A 24,648-nucleotide genomic window follows, 5' to 3' on the forward strand; every position below is an offset into this window, starting at 1 on the left:
GCCTCCTTTATATCCCAAGTTCTTTAAATCATAGTAGTATTTTCTGTGACTCGCTGTCATAGAAACGAGAACTTTAGGGGACCTTAGGAGCTCATGAAATCCATTTCACTCCCTTAAGGAAAAAACTACTCTTTTTAGACCAACTCTGGCAGATATCTGTCTCACCTATTTTGAAGAACCTCCAAGGAAGCAGATTGTGTGACCTCTCTGGATGATGAGTCTAGTGCCTTGCTTTTTAAATACTGTTTCTAAGGTCCTGCTTGTTGCAGTGTAAGTCAGATTCCTATACCAAAATGGCTCTGAAAAACCTCTCCAGAGCAAACCATGTTGCCAATTCCAAAGTTGTTCTGCTCAGGTCTCTCTAGTCCATACTTTTAGTTTCGGTGTCTGTTTTTTAACTTAATCTCTTGACCCTTAGGTCATTTGCAAATCAGTTTGTTAGGCATTTGCAAATGAGTTAATTTTAGTTCCATCTCAAGATGTGGTCTGTGCAGACAGTTTTACCTGGTTTGCATAATTTGAACCTCAACCTTTGGCTGCGTTCTTGCTGTGTTAGGACTGGGGCCTCCCTTGAACGGTCTCCTCCCTGAAAACCTGCACAGAGGGTGAAAAGCTTTATCATGTAGAAAGAGGCCAAACTACATTGCCCTAATCCTTGTTGTCACTGAATGCAGAGCCTCTCTTTTAATGTGAGATGCTGGTGCATCATTTTGCCTCTTCCTAGGCTGGTCTGAGCTGGCACCTTGGTTGTCCCTCTTTCTGTCTTGGTCTGTCCTCTCTTGAGTTGGGAGAATCCCTCCCTCTTCCTCCTGATTTACTTGTTGTTATAAGTGGAAGTTGATTTTCTTTTTTTGTCTGTGACTAGGTAAAGTAGCAACTTTATTGCACCATATTTTTAAGATCTGCTAAAGTACAGCTTTTTAAATGTGTGGGGGTTTTCTCCTCACTTCAATTTAATTCTGTGAAGCAATCTGCAATTTCATTTGTGAAGGATACCATACGTAAAAAATGTGCCTTGTAACTTGGATAGCCCCACAGCACATAAGTTGGCATTGCACGTTTTCTGACTTGCAGGTACAAGCTTGGACCCAGGGAGCTAGCCAGGAGGGGCTGGAAGGCAAAGCTGTGATGACATGTTCAGTATCCAGGTGGAGGGCCAAGAGGGCAGCTGCACGGCGCTGGGTTGCATTCCAATGTGCTGATCCGTGGAACAGCGTTGGCATACGCTTTGGAAGCTGCTGCTTGCTCTCCTGGCTGTAGGGAAGGGGCTGAGGTGATGGCAGGGAAGGAAGGGGTGAGTCTTTGCAGATTATTTTTGTATGATCATGGCCTGTTCTGAGCAGGATGGACATTGGAGTCTTGGCATTTCTTTGGGATGTCGTTGGTAGCTCAAAAGTTAATTGCTCCACAGTGGGTTGTTAAGAATCTTTTTTCCTCCTTGATTCCTGAACTACTTAATTAAGTTGTAGGGAAGTTATGTTTTCTCACTATGTGGGGGTTTAATGGGGTGGAGGTTTTGGAAACAGTTTAACAATTCCACATTTTATATGCTCTAATGAATTTCCCAGGATTTTGGAAGGGCTGTATCCAACTTCAGTATCGTAATTTCCAGAGTTTTATTTATGCTAAAGTAAGTTAGTGGTGGATTAGAAGGCACAGAGGGCCAACAGAATACAAATGAACTAATGAAGACATGGTTTCTTTTGGATAAAGAGCATGACTCACAGTTGTGACTTGTAATGAAGTATGGCAGACCACGAGTTTCAGCAGGACCACAAGTTGGCAGTGGGGTTCCTCTTCCTTCCCCTGTTATTTCAAACCTGTGTTTGATTTCAGGTGCAGAAAAGAGAGGGTTTGCAAGGACCAGAAACAACTCTGAATCTGCAAGAACTCCCCAGAACTTCGATAGGAAGAGGCAACTCTCAGAGTCACAGACAGAAACAATGAACCATTCAGACAGCAGAATAAATCCTAGACAACTGGGAACTCCCAGAGGTATTAAAGCAGAGTGTGTACATGCTTCAAGAATAAGCTGCCTTGAAGCATGTGCTCAGCACTATTAAAAGATGGGCTGGGATGAATTCTCTTAACTCTAAGATGAGCTGTAAAAGCCGGTTGGTTATTTGTAAAGCATGATTATTCCAGGCTTTTCGGTGCTCTGAAGTTGAGTGCCAATATTTCTAGGCAAACTGTTCTCACAAGTTCAACTTTGAATGCAAAGCCTCTGTACAGCTGCTGTTGAGATACATAGACAGGTTTGGTGGGCAAGATAACACTTACAAATTTTTGTTTGCAGGAGGATCCTATGCTGCTGTCCCAACACTGGGGGATAGAAAGAATCGAAATAAACCCACTCGAGGGAGGAAGAAGAGTATATTTGAAGCCTACATGTCAAAAGAAGATGTTTCAGCAGGACTGAAAAGAGGAGAGCTAATTCAGGTGCCTGGAACATCCGATGTCCATGCTTTTGTAATAAGCCTGTGGAAATCACAGGCTGTTGTTAGAAATAAATGTCAGTTGGTTGCATGACAGGGGATAGATCTACCACTCGTAGATGCTAGAGAAATAGCTTTTTTTCCCTTTCTCAGAAGGTTCCAGAAGTGGGATGGAATCTTTTGCTTTCATCTGAAGTATAGTTATTGGGTTGATTTCATGAGGCCAGTGGTATGAGATTCAACAAGAAGGTCCTACACTTTGGCCACAATAACCCCCTGCAGTGCTACAGGCTGGGGAAGAGTGGCTGGAGAGTGGCCCAGCAGAGAGACCTGGGAGTACTGGTTGACAACTGGTTAAACATGAGCCAATAGTGTGCCCAGGTGGCCTGGAAGGCCAATGGCATCCTGGCTTGTATCAGAAATAGTGTGACCAGCAGGACTAGGGATGTAATTCTCTCCTTGTATTTAGCACTGGTGAGGCCTCACCTCAAGTAGTGTGTGCATTTCTGGGCCCCTCACTTCAAGAAGGATATTGAGGTGCTGGAGCAGGTCTAGAGGAGAGCAACAAGCCTGGTGAAAGGACAAGAGAGAAAGTCTTACAGAGATAGGCTGAGGGAGCTGGGGTTGTTTAGCCTGAAGAAGAGGAGACTCGGGGGACCTTATCACTCTCTACAACTACCTGAAAGGAGGTTGTAGGGCTCTTCTCCCAGGCAACTAGTGACAGGAGGAGAGGGCCTGGCCTGAATGTGCTCTGGGGAGGTTTAAGTTGGTTATTGGGAAGTACTTCCTCACGGAAAGGGTGATCAGACATTGGAATGGACTGCGAAGGGAAGTGGTGGAGTCACCATCCCTGGAGGTGTTTAAGGAAAGACTTGATGTGGTGTTAGGTCATAGGTTGGACCTGATGATCTCAGAGGTCTTTTCCAGCCTCAGTAATTCTGTGATCCTGTAAAATTTCTGATCCACACTTGTGATGAATTGCAGAGTTCTGGTTGGATGGTCCACTAGCTGTTGTTGTCATTATTCTGGAGACACTTAATTTCACAAATGATGCTCAAAACCACAGAATGTGCTGGCAGTCGCTGTCAGTGTAAGTAAAAATGAATGCCCTTAACAAGATTCTTCTTGCTGAAATTCCTTACAAAGATGTTCAGTAGACCTCAGCAATGAGGTGCAGACATCTCCACTTCCAGATGCACTCTTCTTTTTTCTGTCTATCAACTACTCCCAGAAGTCTCCCTTCCACAAAAAAAACAAAACCAAAACAAAACAGGAGAGTGATGGTGCAGGTAATGTTGTGGTCCCTGGAGTCTCCTAGGGCTGTGCCTACCAGGGCATTGCAATAACTGGTTATAAAATGTGATGCAACTCATTAAATTAATACCGAATGGCCAGGCAGTGGTTCTGGACCCTTGGTGTGATGTTCTTCAGGGCACACCCTGCAACCCAGTGAGATCAGAGTGGCTGGGGAAAAAAAGGCAGGTGGTAGTCAGTGAGGGCATGGTGGACACTCATGCTGAGGCATCATTTGCTCAAACACACTGGTGGATTGCCTTATGATTAGTGTTGTAATGCTGGACATGGGATACTTTCACCAATACATTGAAGCTGTGGTGTATTGTGATTCATCACCTTGCTTATTGTCTGATTTCTTGTTACAGTTGTGTAGTAATTCTTGTATAATCATTTAGTGGCATTATTTCTGGAGATGTGATGAGGAATACACATATAAAATTGCCTGATTACTTCCTGAAGACCAATCTGATCAGTTCTTTGCTTTCAGAAGAATGATCCTGCAGCATATCCATGCTGATGATCACACTGGTTCACTGGGCTACCCAGACCTTAGGCCAGGGCCTTTTTAAAGACTGTCATGGACATCCATACTAAGAAGCAAATGGTGAAAGAAGAAGTGGGAACCTTGAGCTGTGACTTCTCCCCATGGCTGTAGTGCCATATGGCAGCAACCAAAGCTTCTGCTTTACCTTGAAGTGTGTTTTTGGCACCTGTTTCAGTAATGCAGCCTGATAACATTAAGTGCAGCATGTGTAGACTGCCTATGAGGTCAAGTGCAGCTGCAGATGAGGCACATCAGACTATGACTACCTGAGATCCCATTGAAATGCTGAGTCCCAGAGGACCTGTGATTGCATGTTCTCTGGCAAAAGAATCCCTAATTCTTGTAAAGCTTAGTGTCTGCTTCAGGTCATGTGCTGCGTAACTGGAAGACTCATACGTGCTTGCTTAGGCTGTATCTGTTTTCTTTTCATTCAGTTCCACATCTCGGGGAACAATTGAGGCTGCAGAAGCTGGATTTAATAATTTAGGGATGAGTTGTCAGATCATGGGCATCCCAGCTCAGTATCTCTCATCTTCCTGAGAGATACTCATTAATTGTTATGATCTCATCAAGGCTGTGACCTCAAGCAGGATGGGCAAGATCCTGAGAGCAACTTCAGTGAATGGGCAGATACTCAGGACTGCTCTATACAATGACAAGGAACATAGTAAACAAGTATGTATTGTGTCAGTCTTCAAAAGTAGGGCATTAATCTGGCATGATAACCAGCAAAAATCTTCCATGAGAGCATGTGGAAGAGGAGAACAAATGTATTGGTCTGAATCTGATGGTACTGAGCAAACTTCAGTACTAGCCAGACAGAAAAATTACACTCGGAGCAGGAGCATCCCCTGGAGCATCCTGGTAACACTGGGTCTGCATTTATTTGTGTGAGAACATGAGAGATCTGTTAAGAGAGAAGAGACCCTACTGTGAACTCTGGGGATGTTGCTGGACACTGGTAATGCAACTACACAACTAAATGCTCCTGACAGCCCTCCCCCACTGGAAACTACTGGCAGATTGGAGATTGCTCAGATAAAACACAAGTGCCATGAAGACTAAACAGTCCTAGATCAGGAAGAACAGAAGTGTTATCTTTATGGGTGCTGATGTCTGTCAACAATATTAGTGTCAGTGTCTCTGGTGCCATATCTGACATAACTCAGTTTCAATAAGTAGTGTGGAAGAGTGCCCTGTGGAATTCCTGGATTCATCTCATTGTGCAACGTGTGTGGAAGTGTCCTTCCATGAGAAAGGGGATCTGAGCTCAGAGTACGTAGACTTCCCACTTCCCTGCCTGTAAAACTGTCTGCAGGGAGCAACCAGCAAGTGTTACCAGGCTGGTTGGAATCACGTCGGCTGGGCTGAAGGCAAACAAGACTGAATAACTTCTGTACAGTTACGCAAGCGGATGATGTTGGCTATACACAACAGATGAAGTCAGGTTATGTATTAAGGAACATTGACCCAAAGGACCATAATCATCTTGTGAAGCACCATGTCTGCTCCACGCCTCCAGCATCTCCTAGATCCTCCCTGCAGGGCTGCTGGGGTCAAGCAGAGGGGGTGCAGCATATGGAGGCGCAGAGCCTGCTTTGCCGCTAAGAGGGTATTTTTCCTTGGAAAGCTGTTGCTGTGTGGGTATGAAAACTGGTTTCTCTGATTTTGGTGGATTGTTTTGTCAAAGGTGGCCACAGTAGCAAGCAGATAATTGAACCCTGACCCTTTTTGGTGTGTACATGCAAACCAACCTAGGCATGTGTGTTACGATAGCTATTACAAACTGTTTGAGATGTTTGAAGGTTAGTCTGAGTGTTTACTGCCCTGGCTGTAGCAGAGCAACTTGAGAAATCATGACCCTTTTGTATCTTGCTGTGAAAGCTCAATAAGGTTAGAAACTTTTTTTTGGCAAGCATGTGTGAAGCTGACTTGACTAATCAGAAAGTGTTTTAGAAACCTTCCTGCAAACCTTTCTCTTCCCTTTCAAAACAAAGGCCCTGCTGACATAAAAACACTGATAAATATAGCAGCTATTATTTGTGAGCTATTGTAAAATAATACAACATTAGTGTGACATCATGAGACTCAGCAGCCAGATCCTCACCCCCTAATACACATATGAGAACAGTTGTTCATTGCAGATGGGGAGAGTGACTGGTTCCAGATATGATATCACAGCGTGAAATGTACAACATTGTAAATAGGATTTTCATAGGCACAGATAATAGGGCCCATCTGCTTTCTAAGATAAATTTTGGGAGTTCCTTGCTTAAAGGGAAGTATTTTAATGCTACTTGATGTAAGAATTCTAATGCTGATCATAATTAGGTAGTGCATATAAAATGTAGAGAAACCTGCTGCATGGTAAACATGGCAGCACTTTGCTCCTCTGGACCTGGGCATCCATGTGGACATAGCCGCTCTGGCGCCTGCTGAGCCATAGATGTAAACCCTGATTTTTCATGCCCTTAGTGGGCATTTGCACCTGGCTGATTGACAGCTGTCCCAAACCATTCAAGGGGGTTCTGCAGAGGAACACAGGATGTCCCCTCATCTGCTTTGTGCTGCTGGGTAGATGCTGGTATGGGAGTTATTTGACTTGTTGTCAGGCAGAGCAACCACCCATTTTCATTTTCCTTCCTCTCTGTAGCAGCTTGCTTTACAACAGTATATTGTGTTTGATGGATGATTCTGGGAAATAAGGGGGGGGGAAAAAAAAAACAGTGAGAGTTTTCCATCAGTGAGCACCAGTGCTAATAGAGGCTGATGACAGCAACTTAGCTCTCACTTTGCCTAAGCATTAAGTATCCCTAGGGTTGCTCCTTGTGGGTCATCTTTGTGCTGTTATGCCTGCCATGTGGCTAGGGTGCTCCTTAATACGAGTTACATAAGGCACAAAATAAGGCATTGCAGCAAAGTACTAAAATAATGCCTAAAGAATATAGAATGTATGGTGCTGGTGTTTCCAAACTTGAGTAAATAAAAACAATGGAAACCCTTCATAAATCTGCAAATTCTACTTCAAGGCAGCACAACTTTCACATGTAATCAGCTTTATTTTCCTATTGTCTGAGTCTTTCCCAGAGTACATAAAAATTATATGCTGCAGTAAATTGGTAAGGAAGCAATTCCTGTGAGAGGTTCCTGTGATTGCTTAACACAGAAGTGCAAACAGATGCAATCTGTTCGTACAACAAATTGGCCAGCTTTACTTCAAATACACAAGTGGAGAAAGTTTTAAAGTTTCAGCCCAAAGCGGAACCCTGTGTGAAGACAGATGCCTAGTTGTATTTCCATAAGAATCTAAAGCTGTCAGTTTTAACTGCAGCCACCTGAATCACAATTCCCAGGACCCTCTTGGGATGGGAACAGCACCGTTGTATAGCCTGTAAGTCCTTGGTTGGCTCTCTTTTTCTCTTGGATGGACCTGAATGCAAGCAGCAAAACTGGGAGTTTACTTTGTTTACTTTGGAGGAGTGATATGAATTTGTTGCAGGTGACTTGAGCTCAAAGGTTGGCAGGTGACAAAGCAGAAATAGATAGACCATGGAGTCTCAAATGTATTTAAGACAGCTTGACTTTAAACTTGTTTAAACAGAATTTAATCCTGTAGACTTTAAATGTTTGTTTTTGGAAAATCCTTTTGATTCTTATTTGGAAATGTTCTTTATCACAGAGTTATTGCTACTGTCTCTTTGCAGGAACAGCCTAAGCTGCCAGTGCCCCAGAAGGCTGATACCTGCTGCTATGCAAGCTCAGCATGTTAGCTTCTCCTCTTTCCTCCCATCCTCCAAAATAAGCAAAACCAACATTCTGCTTTTCCAAAACAGAGCAAAACAAATTGTTTCTATTGTCTGTTGGTTAATGAGGTTGGTGGATGCTCAGCAGAAAATGTGTGAAGGAAACAGGAGGGCTTGGCTCCTCAGTTCACCCAGTAGCAGCAACAACTAGTGATTCAACATCCCTTTGATGACAGACTGCAGTAGATCAGTTTAAGCCTATCATGAAACTGCCTTTTGGCTCAAAATTGCTCGGATGCTAAGTTGTCAAGACTTGAAATGTATAATGGAAATTTAGATGTATCTCTCATGTTTCACAGTAGATATATTACCCACAGCTCTCTAATTTAACTGCTGTTATATAAAATTAATAAGATTCAGGCATAATCTTTCTCCTTCTCTTTTTTTTTAAGGGACCCTTGAGAATAAATCCTAAGAAGTACCATGAAGCCTTCATTCCATCTCCAGTAAGTGTAATTTTATAATGCTTTAAAGTTCATAAGTAAAGGTGCATTAAGATAGGAGTTACGCTGTGCACAAAAGGTCGCTCAGAGGTGAACGAGTTGGAATAAATGAGCATGAGCTGGATTTTCTGTTAAATCAAATACTCCCAAACAAACCTTCCTTTTTTTATACCTCGAAGAACTACCTAGGTTTGCTGAAATTTGGGATGTTGCTGGGTCCCACAGAAGCCAGCTGAAGTTAAGTTTGAAGACCACCAGATAGTGTAATCAGAAACCCTTGGTTTATGGCTGCAGAGGTTTTACAGATTTTCCACTGAGTTAAGTTAATCTTCCCTAAACAGATATGCTCTCCATTTTCAATCTGCTGCATGAGCTAATTTGAAAAGTCATTCCAGAAATAATATGCGTGATTCCTTTTCATGTGCCCTCTTTTGCACGAACTGGTATCTTGGTTGGCTTGGGATGTACTTCTGTCATGTGGGACTGGCTTGTGCCTCTTGTCTCTTCTTTCCTTATTTGACAGAAAAGATTTTGCAATTTCAGGGACTTCCAGTAGGGAAGGTGACCTCACAGCTGGCACAGCCAAGGCTTTTTATGTGGAACTGACTTGGTCAAAGTGTAACTTGGTCAGTGAGAAAGAGTTTCATATTGAAACATTTTTTGGTGTGGGGGAGAGAAGGCAGAGCTTGCCCTGAGACAGTCAAACACTGACTGTTGTTGTCCCTGCTACTGACAGCACTATTGTTTGGAGCCTGGATTGAAAGCCTTGAAATTTGTGGCATTGTTAGTTCACCCTGTTCATTTGGGATATTGTTTTGGAGCCCACTTTGTTAGAGAAGGCTGGCATTATAGAGGTGGAGGAAGGTCAGGGATGCACATGGTGGATTGACTAGAGGAAGAACAGAGCAGCTCTCCAGTACATCAGTAGAGCAGCACTGTGTGTGTAAGTGAAAGGAACTGTCATCCTTCTGTTTCAGGTGTCCTTGTAGGTGTGATAAGTGTAAACTGTTAAACATATTCTCTGAAATGGCAAAATTAAAGGAGACATCCAGCTACTCTTGTGAGCTTAACTGGATGTGAAGCTTTACCTCTCATCACCCCTAGTGTCTGACTGTTGCCTGGTGCAGTCAACACTCCTGTTCTGCATGCAGGAATACATACATACATTAGAGAGGGTTAGCAGAGGTTATCTCAGATATCTTTCTACTTGTCTACCCTTTGTAGAGCTGAGTATCAGAACCAGCCTTGTCCCTAATAGCAAGAAGTATCAATAGCTGGATGAAGATAACTGGCTGGTGTGGACACAGTCCTCACTTTAAGACAAAGGTTTTAGGAAGCTTATCCTTCCAATAATAATACTTGCCATGATGGAGGGTTTGCAACCTTTGTGTTCTGCAAGACTTCCCATTGTTGTCAGATGCTGCAGGATCTGCAGCTGTGCAAAAATGACTCTTTCTCTCCTGCTGTTGACTGGAGCACTGTACACATTTTCAGCTCTGACTTGGCTGTGGCTTCATGAAGTTCAAATGCAACAGCTGTTCACCTTCTAACACCAGAAGTCCAGGGTGTTTCTTGCTGCAAATGCTCTATCTCTGCTTGTGTCATTGTTGCATGAAGATTTGAGGGGAAGGCTGAGGGCCCTTCTCTTGAAATCCATCTAGTGAACAGACCTGAGCATTTAAGTCTCTGCCTGGCATCTTGTCTTCCCTGCACACAGTGGTGTAGTTTGAGATGATGGCATTGCCAATGTGAAGAATGATACTGCTGAGCACGAGTGATGGATTGACTGCGCTGTGCTTGTGGAAGACACTTCCAGAGCAGATGAAAGCACTGCAGATCTCCCTCTTGTCATATGGGCATAGACAGCACTGCTTTTGATGTGCACAGGTGGCCATGGAGCAGCCTGGTGCTCCCTGGAGGGGTCTGCAGAAGTCTTGAAGCCATTGCAGCCAGTACAGTATATGCACCCTGGGGGCAGCTGAGATTTTGCAAGTATTTGTGTTCTGTTGTGACTCTGTGTCATTTTAATTGCATTAGTAATCTGAAGTGCCAACTGTTCAGAGTAGGGGATGCTGAAGGAAAAAGTGTGATGGTCAAGTGTTCTTGGAAGTGTGTAAATTCTTCTGGAGCTCAAGATACAGAAATGCTTCTTTCTGGAGACAAAACCAAAAATTACAGCAATTTCCTGATTACAGCTTTGTTGCAGACATTGAAATTAACTGCTGTAAAATAGATGTGCATACACTCTGTGTGTGTGTATAAGTGTGTGTATATATATATAGGAGTGTATTGTTCATGATGAGAGTTGCTGCAATTGAAGTCAAGACTTCTGCATAACAAAGAGGGGCACAGCTTTAACTTTGTTGTGTGACATATCAGGTACCTTCACAGGGAGTGAGGGAAAGGGTCTGCCTTGTGCTTTCTTGGACACAGGAGAGAAGGAAAAAAAATTTAGAACAAACAAGTTACCATGAATGCCTGCCTGTGTCCTGCAGCACAAAGCAGCTACAGGTAGAGTCAAAATCAAGAAGGCACTTTCATTAAAAAGTGACCTTGAACTTATCTTTTTATGTATGTTGTGGATTTGGATAAAGAGTTGTGGCAGAAGGGAGAGGGTGGGGAGAAATGAGGAATAAGAGCATGTGTAAAAAATCTGGCTTTTTGAAAAGAACAGTTTCCAATTTGAATTATGTTGGTCCAAGAGGCTTTGCAATTTTTCTGCATCTTGTCATGGGAGGCAGCTTCCACACAGCTGTTGAGCTGCTGCTGCTTTTCTTTCTAAGAGCAATTTGGTCTTTTGGAGGACAGCCTCAGTTTCACATCATGGCAAGTTCTTTCGTTTTATTGTTTTGGTATCTAAGCAGAGTAAGATATTTGTGATATTAAGGCTTCGTGTTTTCAGGTTATAAAAGAAGTTTTTCTTGGAGACTGAGCACACTTGTACTTCTGATTGGATTTACTCAAGCATATGAGACTCAGGAGTGAGTATTTGAGGGTGACTAAAGTTGTGATTAAGATTTTAGTTCTTATGAGGCTGGTTTGGTTTTTTTATTGAATGACAATGAAGCACTAATCTAAAACTCATACTGTTCTTTTGTACCTCAAAACTATCCAAAGATTTCTTGCTTTAGAAAAGCTATGTAGCCTGCTTATGTTGATACCAAATGCTCAGGCTGTTTGACACATTCATGGCACTGGGAAACAGACACATGGAATTTTTTTTGTATTTTGGGAAAATGGAAATGAAAGCAGCAGGAGCACTGTCAATAATTAGCCATAGAAAAAGGAAAAAAATGGCAGTCCTTTAGAAACTAAAACTTGTGTTGGCATCTTCAGGAAACTTAATCTTTATTCACCCCATGAAGAAGATCTTCCAAACTAAATCTAGGTTAGCTGAATGCCAGACATGTCTGGGGTGGATAATCATAGTGTGTCCAATTAGTAGAGGCTCTTGTGCAAGGATGTTAACCTAGAGTATTGAGAGATGGTGTCCTAACATGTCTGTTACATAAAAGATTTCCTGGCTTGCAGTTGGCATCTGTAGTCACCATTTTTTGGAATCTTTTCTAACATTAGTTGTGCCAAACACAGTGTATGGTGCTAACTCATTTTAAAAAAAGAGACTGCATCCCCAGTGCCTCTCTTTAGGCCACCTTCACAGACTGACCTGCTGATCCCAGAGCTATGTGTCCCTGCTTTCCCATCTCACCAGGAGAGTGGCAGGTAGCTCAGCATGGGGCACTTGCCAGAGGCTGTCTTCTAAATGTGTTCTGAACAGTAGCTTGGAGTGTTTGAGTTGGGAACTTCATGTGTAAAGAGCTGTGACTGCAGAAACTCTCTACCCATTCCCAAGAGTAACTGTAGAGGAACTGAGCAGAAATTGCAGACAATACATCTTGAGGGCTTGGCTCTGTCTTGAATAAATAGAGTGGAACTACTGTGCTGGCACATAGATACAAAGAATATTGTATGTTGAAGGGCATACGCTGGATCAATTTAATTTCTGTGCACAACTGCAGGATGTTTGTCTCACCAGGGTGTGTGTCTTCTTTGACAGTGTTTTAAACCTCATAACAACTGTAATTTAATATGTTTTGGTCTGGCATTTATTTTTCTTCCTCTTTGACTAGGATGGGACTCGTGATATCTTTATTGATGGAGTGGTTGCTCGCAACAGAGCCCTGAATGGTGACATCGTGGTGGTGAAACTGTTTCCCAGGGAACAATGGAAGGTCAGTATATTTTTCTGTAATTTCACAGAAAGAGCTTTGTACTGTTTTCTTCATTAAGCTCAGGCCCTGAGACAAAGAACAGAGAATTTCCTACAATCAGATTGGCTAAATTGTAATTTGTGCTGCTGTAGATGGATTTTATCCATTGCAATGCTTGGAGGAAGAATTACCTAAAATGTTGAAACCTCACTCTTTGCATAGAACAGGCTTCTTTGTTATTGTGTGGAAAAGTCTGATGGCAGTGCTGGTTAAAGCATGATTGTCAGAGGTGACTTTGGATATCTGTTATTTAGCTGTCTTCAAGCTGTGCTATTAGATACCTCTGAGTAGGTGTTTGCAATTGCGTATATATTTGACAAGTGCTGTTCATAATGCCTTCATAATGATTAACTCTAATTTGTGGGTCCTCAGTCCATGGAAAGCTTATTTTGTCACAGCTCCAGATTTTGTAGTAATGCTGTTCTTTACACGAATGAGGAACGTGTGAAGTGACTGGAGCAATGCAAATGTGGGACAACTTTTTTCATTTTCATGTCTGAGAATTTCACTAAGATTGCTCTTTTTTTTTTTGACTGATCGATCTCAAAGTCCAATGTCACAAAATTTTCCAAATGTATTTCTTGAATTTTTACTGAGAATTAAAAGACCATTGTTGTGTCTTTGTGACAAAAGTAATAATGATGGTGATTCTAGCTGAGTGGGTACTGGTTTGGGCTACCTTGACCTGATGCTTTTTACTCATTCAAGCTGCCTTCTCTGCCTGTCCTTGTTGGAAGTTATGTGATTTTAGTCTTGCACATGCAATATCTTCAGTCTGGTCATTTGCTTAACCTTCTATGTTCTCTGTTTAAATCTAATAGTAATGGAAGTAATAGGTTTGAAAAATATTAGAACTTGTCTGTTCCTTTTAAATAAGCATAAAATGAGTAAACAGCCTAAGCATTATTGCATGTAAGTGCAAAACTGCCTTATGCAAAAGGCAATTGTAAGTGGGATCTAAGATATTACAGGTGTATCCCTGTACAAATACAGCTAAGAGGTCTGCTCAAATCTTTGTAACCTCTGAAAACCAATTTTGAAGGTCAAAGCAAAATTTCTTTTCAAGAGCCCATATCAGAGTTCACTAAAGCTGTGATGATTAGTGTATGTTTAGATCACCAAATCCATATATGTAAATTATCTTTTGCATTTGACCATTTCATATGGTTGGAAAAATGGAATACTTAGGGTGCTTAGATCCTTTGCCAGGACCTGCCAGCACAAGGGCTTCTTTGTAGGCTTTTGATAGAGGTTGCCTGAGTTGGAAGCTTTGCAGTTTTCCACCTATATCTGGCTCTAAACAAAGAGAAGACTTCACTCTCTTGTATCCTCATGCTTTCATATATTTAACAGTAATGTTCTTTTATGAATACAAGAGGAAGGGTTCAGAATATTCTCCCAGTCCTGGGCAAATGCTGACACAAACAGAATTGGAGTCTGACTGCGAGGAGGCAATTCAGCAGAGTTCAATGTTTTGTGGTATCATTATGATTCTTCTGTGGCAAATTTAATCTTGCCAAATGAAGTAGCTGGGACATGCCAGACATGTTTTTCAGCCACACAGGTGCTGCCCTATGTAGTCTTTTTTTTTTTTTAACTTCTTGCCATCAGCAACTTAATCAGCGATGACATCCTTTTTCCCCTGCTCCCTGAATCTCTTGTTATGTTCTCGTGTTTGTATTAGATCTTTGGGAAAGGTGCCACAAAGTTGCATTGAAAGATACTGCATTCTGCCAAGTAATTCATACTGATTAATGATAAACTGTCACAACCTATTTTAGGTTTTTCCATTTGTTTAGTCTCATGCTGCTGCAAAGCTGCCACATAGGTGTCTTGAGGGTTTTCTCCTTCCCATTGGGCCTTTGGAATAAGCTGAACAGCTTCAATTATTTCCTTGAAAAATGTAAATCAGATGTATGGTATAAGTGATGTTCCCAAAGGAGACTTTACAGGCTCTGTACTATTTGTTTGTTAGGATTGAGATGTGTGTGCTGATTGTTTTTATGGTTCACTATTCCCAACCCATTAGTCTGTGCTCCACTGAGAACTGAGCTGGGTTTTTTGCTGGGAAACCAGTGTCTTGCAAAGTATAAGTTGCTGTTACAGCAGTCTGGTGGGTCTGTGCCTTTTGAATTTCAAGCACCCTGGATGGCCTCAGAATACTCTGGGGGAAGATCTTACTGTGACCAGTGCAGGTGATTCATGTCATGGACCTCTGTGCAAAGTTGCAGTGCTACGTCCCAGTAACAGGAGGACTTGACTTAGCTGGAACCTTGGTTCAATTTGTGTGTGTAAATGGGAGGAAAGGAGAAAACCTGTGACAGGTAAAATTATGGATTTTGGATAGAGAAATCTGTATTTTCTCAAAGAGTTGAGAAAGTTAGAATCATGGAGTTGTTTGGGTTAGAAAAGACCTTTAAGACTATCGAGTTCAACTACTGGACTTGGGATCTGCCTGGTACCCAGTCAGTTGGTTTGTTTTGTTTTTTTTTTTTTGGGGGGGGGTCAGGTGCCCCTAAGATAAAAACACAGGCTGGAGAGAAGTTTCTCCAGGGATATACTGTTTTCTGCTGAGCCTGTAGTGGTGATACCTTGCACACAGGTATAAATGCTGCAGTGAAATGTAAGGAGATGTTGAAATAGTCTAGATCTGTGGTTATGCTTTCTGTAATACCTTCCTGAGAGGGACAGCAATATTTTCTTCCTCCAGCCCTCCACTTCCTGGCTCAGTGGTGGGAAATTTATCAGGCTTAAATTGCTCAACATCGTGTCCTTCCCAGTATGTGCATCAAGTGAGTGGATGGTCCTCTTTGTGCTTGTTCTGTCTGGTCTTAAAGCTCTGTTTGTTCATACATCCTCTGGGAGAGCTGTTTGCTGTTTGGTGATAAGTTTGTCAGTTCATATTTCTGTGCTTACTATTAGCTTTGATCAAGAGCCAGCAATTTCGGTGTGGCACCACTGGCTTGAGGGAGAGGCTTTTTATCCCTGAAATTTGTTATCTTGTGCTCTTGGAGAAGGTGGCCATCGGCTTCCTGCCAGGGCTGAGTGGTGTGCATTGTGGTGACAGCATCTGGAGGCTGAGAAGCTCCTCTCCTGTCCTCTTGTGTTACATCTTGGGAATATTGAGGTGCTATGGTAACTTTCAAATATTTAGCTTTTGCAAAGTAAGGTATTTGACTTAGACTTTTTTTCCAGGTACTTAACCTACTCTTAGCAAATGAAGTCAGAGTATTGTTGCAGTCAGCTAGACTGTCCCCTTCTTACTTCAAGCTATGAGGCTTCCTTGAGTCTGTGCCCTTATCTTCTGGAAGAATATAATGATGAAAGGTAGCCAGTGACAGAGGATTTACCTCAGTACTTGTCAATTATTCTGATAAAGAAGAAAAATGGTGCTTTCTTTCTTGACTGATTTTTCAATACTTCAACTTCCACCCATGGGTTCTTATTATATTTTATGGAGTTATGCCTACATCAATTTTGGGAGCTTCAATTATACAGTGGCATAATTACTGGAAGGCAAAAAAATGTTGATATGATGATCATAGCAATATTTCTCAGGCTCATCAAGGAGAGAAGCAGCGTGTTAGGATAAAAGATAAACCCCAACCCATCTTTCCTTGCAGCCTCTTCTTGCTCTTTTACTGTCTGCTTAATTGTCAGACAGAATTTGTTTAATTTCAGAGATTTGATTTGGGTTTTCTTGCAAGCTGTAATTTCTTTGGTGGAAGGAAATAGCATAATAAGTCATTTGATATCATTTGGGGCTTGGATTCCTGGCCCAATCTCTGGTGCTTTTAGAGGAGTAGTTTATAATGTGGAATGTTTTTCATGACAACCGTCTCACGCATCACATGTGATGGCTGAAATTTTAGAGTCTTAGTCTGAAAATAGTACCCAGATGAGGACTTCTTGCTGCTCAGGACTGCCTGAAAGGAATTTTGGGGTCCAGCCCTGTATTATTTGATATAAAATGCAGGAGAGATCTCCAGTTCTGTATCTGCTTGCAGCAATGGTGTGTTAAAACGATAACAACATACGCTATATATGTACATGAAACAATGTCAGATTAACCTGCCAGTTTCTCAGGAATTGGTGCCTGAAGTTGTCTTTTGTTGCTGTTGTTTCATGAATAACTTCCTCCTCAGCTTAACATGCTCCTTTGCACTATATTCAGCTGGTTCTTTTTTTGATCTTGTTTTATGGTCTCCAAAGCCAAGGATGTAGACCTGTTCCTGTATATATAGTGTGTGTTTGTGGATAATAGGATAATGGTTTTAGTAATGAAGTGTCTGAAAGTGATAGAAACAGTAATTCTTTATAGCTCATGAAAGCACATGTTCTGTTCAACACTAGGGTGTCAGACACAATACAGTGCAGCAGGAGATCTTAGAGCTGTCTCTTCTAGAGCCATATTTCAGAGATAAATATTTAAACACTTTATGTATAGAAGACACAAAGCACAATTCATTTTCCACAGCTGTGACTGTTGTTGGCATAATTACAAATCAACGCAGAGAAGAGGAACTATTTGATTCAAGCAGACATCACAAATGTCACCATGTATAGTTTGAACAGAGCTACATATCTTGGCAAATCACCACCTCCAACTGTTGGTGAAAACCTATGAACCATTAGTTGTCCAGAGGGGATGCTAGCTTTGGATTTGCCCTGCTGAATAATGATTTGTTTCAACCAAATTCTTCTGAGAGTCAGTTTCTTCTCAAAATCTCCCTGTCAGTGTAAGGATAACAGTAACGCAGGAGGAGATGGGGTTCTTACAGGGTTATCACAGCAATACTGTTTGAGTCTAGCAATCAAGAATGTTGTTTGGAAACATTACATTCATAATAAAAAAAAAGTTCTGGAGAAGTCATTATTGAAATAGTAAGTGTTCTGGCATGCTGAAAGCGTTCAGGTGTAATTCATGATATCCAGGAGTAACATGGGAAGCCTAAGAAGCCAGCTAGGAAGATGTCCAGAAAATCTGAAAGGTTGATGGATGCTGTAGGGAAGAAGAGTAGATGGGTTTTTTGAAATTTGTTGTGCTGTACTCTTTACAGTGAGGGCTGTAAGTTAATGGTTACACATGTGCGTACAGTCCCCTCCCCATCTCAGAAAATCCCCAAACCACAAACTGGTGGAATCTGGAGAAGCCTTATTACCTGTTTACTTTATGCTTTTACCATTCTCTGGTTGGCCACATGTTCCATGCTGCTGGGGCCTGGTGGACCTCTGCTGTGAGCTGGCATGGCTCTTTCCAGGCCTTGCTTAACTCCAAACTAAATGGGTATAGAATAGCAATACAGTAGATTGATAGCAAAAAAAGCCATGAAAATGGGAAATGTTGTCCACTGAGACATTTGTGGCATTAAATTTGCTCCTCTTGCAGATGTTGCTTTCACATTTCACATTGCTAGTCAAATATCACTTGAAGTCTATCAACTGACATCTTAAGACAGTGAGTTTTAATAGCAAGACCTGGCATGCTTTCTTATGGTATATAATGGTAAAATGACTCTAATGATCTGGATTATGTGAGATTGCCATGACCAGTGCTGCTTTCATCCCTTGCCTCCCCATGCATGTGTAAAACAAGGAGGCAGAAATACCAGCACTTTGAATGTTGCAAGCAACCTCTTACCTTCCTGAGAAGGACCATTCCTGTCAATACCTGCCTCTGTGTCTCTGATGGGGAAGCCAAAACTAGGATTCCAAATAACAAAATCACAAGAAAGGCACAGACTTTCTGAACAATCTAATCTCCTTTTTGTTCTTCCTCCTTATGTGCTGAGTAAGAGTGATATTAGAAGGCAAATTGTTAAGTTAGGTAGTAAGGCCAGCTTCTTACTGACTGCCTGCATCCTGTCCTCTAAGCACAGAATTACACTGCAGATCAGGTTTGGCTCCACAGATGCAGGATAAGATAAAAATGTTACCCTTAGGTGAACAGTGAAGCATTAAATAATCATTCATCTCACATGGCCAGTTGTTATGTCACTGGTGCAATAATAACAGATAACCCCCTCATGATGAGGGTGGCTTAAGGCTGTGTGAGATACCACTAAATTTTAGTGTGGAAGAGCCTCATCTTGAATGGAAGTGCTCATGGGGGCATCTGAACTTCCTTTAGAATAGGAGTCAAGTCAACATTTAATACCTGCTCTCTGTTGCTGCTCAGTTTTTTCTTCTTGGTCATATGAATATAATCTAGTACAGCAAATTGTTTCCTTTAACAACTAACTTTTTTTGAAGTGATTATTTTAAACTCAGTTCTTCCAAGTCCTCTGTAAATATCCACACATCACAGTAGATTATTCTTAATCCAGTCACTTATGTAACCACTATCATTTTTTACTTAGTTATTGGTTCCTGTAGAATTACTATTTCTTAGAACTGTTTGGTTTTTGCCAGTTTGGAGGCTTATTTGATGATACCACATGAGTATTTGGAGCCAGCACCTTGTAAGACAGAGTTATGATACCTGTTGTTGTGATGGGATTGGTTTTTGGAATGTCATGCACATTAAACTCACTTAACTTTTTATAAATGTTTTTTTGAAAGACTGTCCAGCTTTTCAATAGTTTGGGTTTCTTTCAGATCCACATAATTCGGAATAAGTTTAAAGTGTACTGATGATGAAAGGTCCCATCTGGCCTAAAATTTGTTCAATGAATGTTATATTCTATTTTTTATTTTTAAGGAGATTGTATCCCTAATTTACCTGAACAGCTGGAAAAATGAAGAGTTACTATGACACTGAAAAGCTGTTAATCTTTAAAGTCCCTGGGTGAGATGATTTTGAATCATATCTGAAGTTCTGAAAAAAAGAAGCCCTACATATCTATTTGCATGTTTGTTCTTGCTATCAGCTGGCAGAGAAACAACAATTGGCTGCAGTATTTACATGTGGTCAGAGCTACTGAGGTTGGCTCATTAACTCATTTCCCTTATTTCCTTGACTCATATTTATTTTTCTTAAAGCTGTACATCACAGGGACAAGGAGTCTAAAACAGAGGTGATTTATGGAAATGAAGAATTGCAGCAGGGGGAAAAGTGACAGGGATTTTTCTACAACAGGTTATTTGGGGCAAGATGTGGGGCCTCATTTATAATCATGTGGTTTTTGGAGATACAGAAGATGTTTGTCATCATGGATGGGATGCCTTAAATTTGTTGTTGACACAAGGTAATTTGTAACTATCTAAGATAAGTTGTCTGCAGTCTAATAATTAGGTCTTGAATCAGTATGCCACTAGCTTCAAAGGGTTGGGATGATTGTGCTTTGTCCCAAACACTGTTCTGTGCCTTCCTCCAAACAGGGCAAAGTGTAGCAAGTTGGAGTACATCTCCTGGCCTCCCAAGGCCTCCTCTTCTGACTTTGTGACAGTATTTGCTATGCAGGGATTCTCTTTTCTTCACATTTCTGAAGCTAATGCCTTAACTACTAGACATATCACAAGAACTTGGGAAAGAGTCTAATATTAGTGCACTGTCACACACAGTGGAAGATGACCAGTGGTTTATATGCATCAATAGCAATTTTCTTAATACTGCTAACATAAGAAATCTTACTTGTTACTTGCTATTGTCCTTCACCCAAGTACTGTACAAATCAATACCCTGGAACCTGTAACTGTGTCAGAATCTTTTCCCGCAACATCTTGAAGAATTGCAAGTGATTATTTCAATCAAGTTTCTTGTTTAAGAGGTGCTGCCCAAAGCACTGAGAGGAAATTAAAATTCTTCTGATCATTTTTTCCAGCAGGTTCCTCACTGTTTCAGTAGTTGTTCTTGACATAATTTCTCAGCATGTGTGCACTGATAAGACAACTGATGCAAGGTCCCGTTTTCCAGTTTTTTCCCAGCCTACTTGGAGGTTTTAAAAAAGTGTTGTTAATGACTTTAGGAAAATACTGCAGGACAGACTGCTGCTCTACTCACTGCCAAAAAAGGCAGTCACTTTGGTGTGCTTCCTTGCTTTGTCACTGTTTGTATGAGTTTATTTTTGTTTTCTGTGTTCTGTCACGTTAGGTAATAACTGTTTCGTTAAAGTAGGGCCTGTCTGTCTCATGATTTGTTTAGGTTTCCAGTATGCTAATGATTCATCCATCTTCAGCTGTATCATCTCCTGGAGTTGAAACATTTCTTTGTTTTTAGCTTTCTTGGAATTATTTTAAAACAGAGAGCAGTGCCAAAACACGTACTTTTAATTGAGCAGCTTTGAAAGTGTGAAAATAAAGACTTGGCATGATGTAATTAGCACTTGTGTATTTTGGTTGCAAAAAGTGACTGGTGAAGAATTTCCCAGACATCATTCCTTGTTCTGTCTGAAAAAAATCCTGCATAAAGGTGTATATCCTGCTTAGTCCTTCTTGGTGCTTCGAAGTTTTGACTGTAAAGCTTTAGCTAATTAACTGGCTGCCAGGGCACCCCCCTGTTCTTGTTCTCATTGCTCTTTCCTTGTTTGTTGGAATGAACATTAGCTGCTTTATTTTTAAGCTCTATAGAAACTGGCATTTCTTTTCCTTTGGTCTCTTTAAATCCCACATGGCAGCTTGTTTGCTGTATTGCTGGTGTCTGGAGGAAGTCCCAAGGAGATGTGTGAAGTGGGAGGGTTATCTCAGCAGCTTCTTTTTCTTCCTGACCTAATGACTGTTCAGGGGAATGTGGTGGTGAGTTCTGGTAAAAGCCTTTAATATGGTGACCAGGTAACTCACCTCCTTGCCCTACTTGACTTTTTCCAGTAAAGTGTATTTCCTCCAGGGTTTTATCATCCCTTTTGATGTCTGATTGCCTTTCTTTCTTTTTTTTTCTGTGCACACCAGGTTTGCAGCTGTAGCCCCTTGCAGTAACTACAACTATTTTGATGGTCTGGCTTAGGTTTGGACTTGAACCTCTTCTCCCCTGGAGTGTGAAGATGAGAGGTTGTCTGGTGACAGACATCTTTAAAGGGTCCCATCCACAACAAATCTGGGCAGAGCCCAGCTGTGTGCAACAATGCTGTGGGACACACAGCCTGTCCAGCTCTATGAATTTGGGAACAGCTCCCTGCCCACTTCAGCACAGTCTCTTTCTAACTAAGGACAACCCCCAGACCTTCAGGCTCAGAGCCTTGGCGAAGCAGCTGGGTAACTGGGGAGCTTCACAAATACCTTTCCATTCAGCCACTGTCTCATGGTTGTCTCTTAAATGTACAATTGGCTGCTGGTGTTAGAGAGGCAGCAGCTTATGGCCTCCCTGCTCATTTCTTTCAGTATCTCCTTATTAGAACCATCCCCAGTGATTCTTTACAGGGACTACACCTGGTTGTGCCACCTGGCAGGAACAGTGTCACCACCACGGCTGCCCCTCACTGGGAACAAATGGCTCATCTACCTCTAGTTTATTTACCTTGCTGAGCCAGAGAGTCTAATGCCATGGATGAGTGCTGTGTTGGCAAGCCACCTGGTGCTTGAGCTCACTTCTTGAGGTCTGCATTGTAGCATGTAAACATACCCAAGGTTACTGGCTAGCCATTAGTTTAATTTGGTTTAGTTCGGTAGCTGTGCTTCAGGCATAGTCAGAGCAGTGTTTAGACAGCATGGCATTGCTTTATCTGCTCCTCCTGTTTTCCACCCCCCTCCCATATTCCCAAAGCTTTCTCTAAGACTGTTTATTCTTTTTTCTCTGCACAGTTGTTGAACTGTGGATGTAATGTTTATCAGCTCAGATTCACGTCTTGGAAACTTAATTTACCTTTTTATGTAAGGCTTTATCACTAATGCATGGTAACATTTCCTGGCAGGATATGCATTGTTCAAATTCATTTGCAGGAAAAAAAAGCCTAGAAGCCGGATGGCTCCCCTCTTGTAAGGTTCAAAAGTTTGTAAAGCAAAAGAGGGAAAATGTTCTTCATGGTACCTGACATCATTTTAGTCCCACCATCCTGCTTTCCCATGGGGTGTCTCCTATCAGTGGCTAAGATATAACAGAGCCCAAAGACTAGGTGTGGTGGCAGCTCTCACTGTCAAGTAAAGGAAAGGCTGGGAGGGGAAGGCTGGCCTTGTCAGGGCAGTGTCTCTATCTATACAGTAATTTCCTATGGGCTGACTGAGACCTTGGGCAGACTTTTTGCTAACAAACCCACTGCCACATGTCAAAATTGATTTTTTTTTTTTTCCCCCTCATTGTCTTTTTGTCAGTGAAGAAGTCAGAGTTAGCCAATGGTCGATTATTTATCTGTCCACCCTCCTGCTCCAGCAAAGCCACTTAAGTGACTTGCAACGCTTGTTTCTTGAGGATAAGTAGCACTTATCACTGCAGCAGCCAGTATCAGTGACATGGGAATGGTCCTGGGGCTGCAGGGTTGTCTTTGAGCAATTAGTTGCTATGATCATAAATAAACTGTTAGACTGTGCTTCAGAGCTCCAGTTCCCAAGCACTGATTTTTGTTAAGTGCTTTGTGAAAGGAAAAAATAATAATAATTAAAAAAAATCTGCAGTTCAGCTAATCTCCTCTAACAATGTATAACACGTTCTGAGGACCAGTGCTTAAGGGAAGGGCGTTGTCCTAAATGACAGACAACAAAATATACATAACTCTGTGCAGGGCTTTTGTGGATTAGGACATAAAGCTCCCAACACTGGCATATCACCCTCTCTTGAGTAAACACTCTGGTTTCACCCGCTAAGGATCGATTACTGTAGAAAGCTCAAAGTATTTGTCAAATACTCTTCCTTCGAGTATTTTACATCCGGATCCTTTTGTCCTCATTGACTTGCCTCAACACCTCTGCTTAGCAGGCTGGGCAGGCTTCCTCCAAACCCTTCTTGTGGAACAAATGTCATATTCTGCACCTTGCCTCAGCCTTTACTGCATCTCTAGCTGGTGGCATAGGTTGATCCATCTCCCTTGGGTGAGGTGAGACACCAGGATGAAAGCAAATACCTGCCTCTAATGAGTGGCTTTATGCCCATGTGTCTGTTGAAGAAAATCTCTTCCCATCTGCAGATGTGAGGAGGTGTAGAGACATGGTTCCTATGTCCTGGCTAGCAAGAAACTCAACTTCTTATTTAGATGGCATTAATTATTTTTAGTGTAAAGCATGTTTCCAGTGGAGTCCATGGCTGGATGTACTGTACATCATAGGATTTTGATATTAAAAAGTGATTAAAAAATAATAGCATTGTATTTTAAATTTGCCACAGGTGCTGCCTGCTTAGTTGCTGCCACCTTTCAGAGTTTAAGTCTTTTTATTTTCCATCATGAGTCAGAACAGCACCAGGATAAATACCTTCCTGCCTGCATCGCATCCCCTCGGCTCTGAACTGAAAAATAATGTGGGTTTAGCAAATCCTCCACTCTTTTTCAAGATATACCAGGGGAAACTTGCTTTATTTCTTTGCCAGGTATAAGTAACCTTTTCCTTACAGTAAAAAAACCCCAACGTGTCTTACCTCCCCCCTCTCCTTCCCGTGTTAATTATCTTTGATGCATAGTTGTGAAAAAAATTCCAGCACAGTCTTCCTGATATTCTCACTGCGTGGAAGTAAATACAGAATAAGTGAGTTTAGAGCAGAAAAACCTAGTTCATGTGGGGTAGCTTTGGAAAAGCTCATATTCATTAGAAGTGAATACCCTTGTGCAAGTGCATGTGACAGTTCTGATGTGATAGGTGAGCATGTTAGGCCAATGATGGGGAAACTTCATCTTAAGTGATTGTTGGCGTGTTAGACAGGAATGAGCCGCTCCCTCTGGAGGTCAAGAGTACGTTGGTATTTGTGTGGCAATTTTTGACTGTTCAAAAGGAACAAGAGCAGTTTAAATTCCCAAGTAATGCTTAGTTGTATGAACTGTATGTAGCCTGCAAGGTTTC

At 41.7% G+C, this 24,648-nt stretch overlaps 1 protein-coding gene across 3 annotated transcripts in view; it reads left to right on the top strand.

Moving 5' to 3' along the window:
• Window positions 1–24,648, top strand: part of DIS3L2 (DIS3 like 3'-5' exoribonuclease 2) — a 185,461-nt gene that overhangs the window by 16,572 nt on the left and 144,241 nt on the right. For 2 of the 3 annotated variants that reach the window (XM_051626783.1, XM_051626781.1), the window contains 4 exons: window positions 1,837–1,995; window positions 2,297–2,439; window positions 8,471–8,524; window positions 12,652–12,753. In XM_051626783.1, the coding sequence (XP_051482743.1) occupies window positions 1,944–1,995; window positions 2,297–2,439; window positions 8,471–8,524; window positions 12,652–12,753 (351 nt within the window). In that variant the 5' untranslated portion in view covers window positions 1,837–1,943. Of the gene's footprint in view, window positions 1–1,201; window positions 1,295–1,836; window positions 1,996–2,296; window positions 2,440–8,470; window positions 8,525–12,651; window positions 12,754–24,648 lie in introns of those variants that run through there. The other variant, XM_051626782.1, reaches the window with a different exon arrangement.

Source organism: Apus apus, chromosome 8, assembly GCF_020740795.1.
Source record: "Apus apus isolate bApuApu2 chromosome 8, bApuApu2.pri.cur, whole genome shotgun sequence".
NCBI lineage: Eukaryota > Metazoa > Chordata > Aves > Apodiformes > Apodidae > Apus > Apus apus.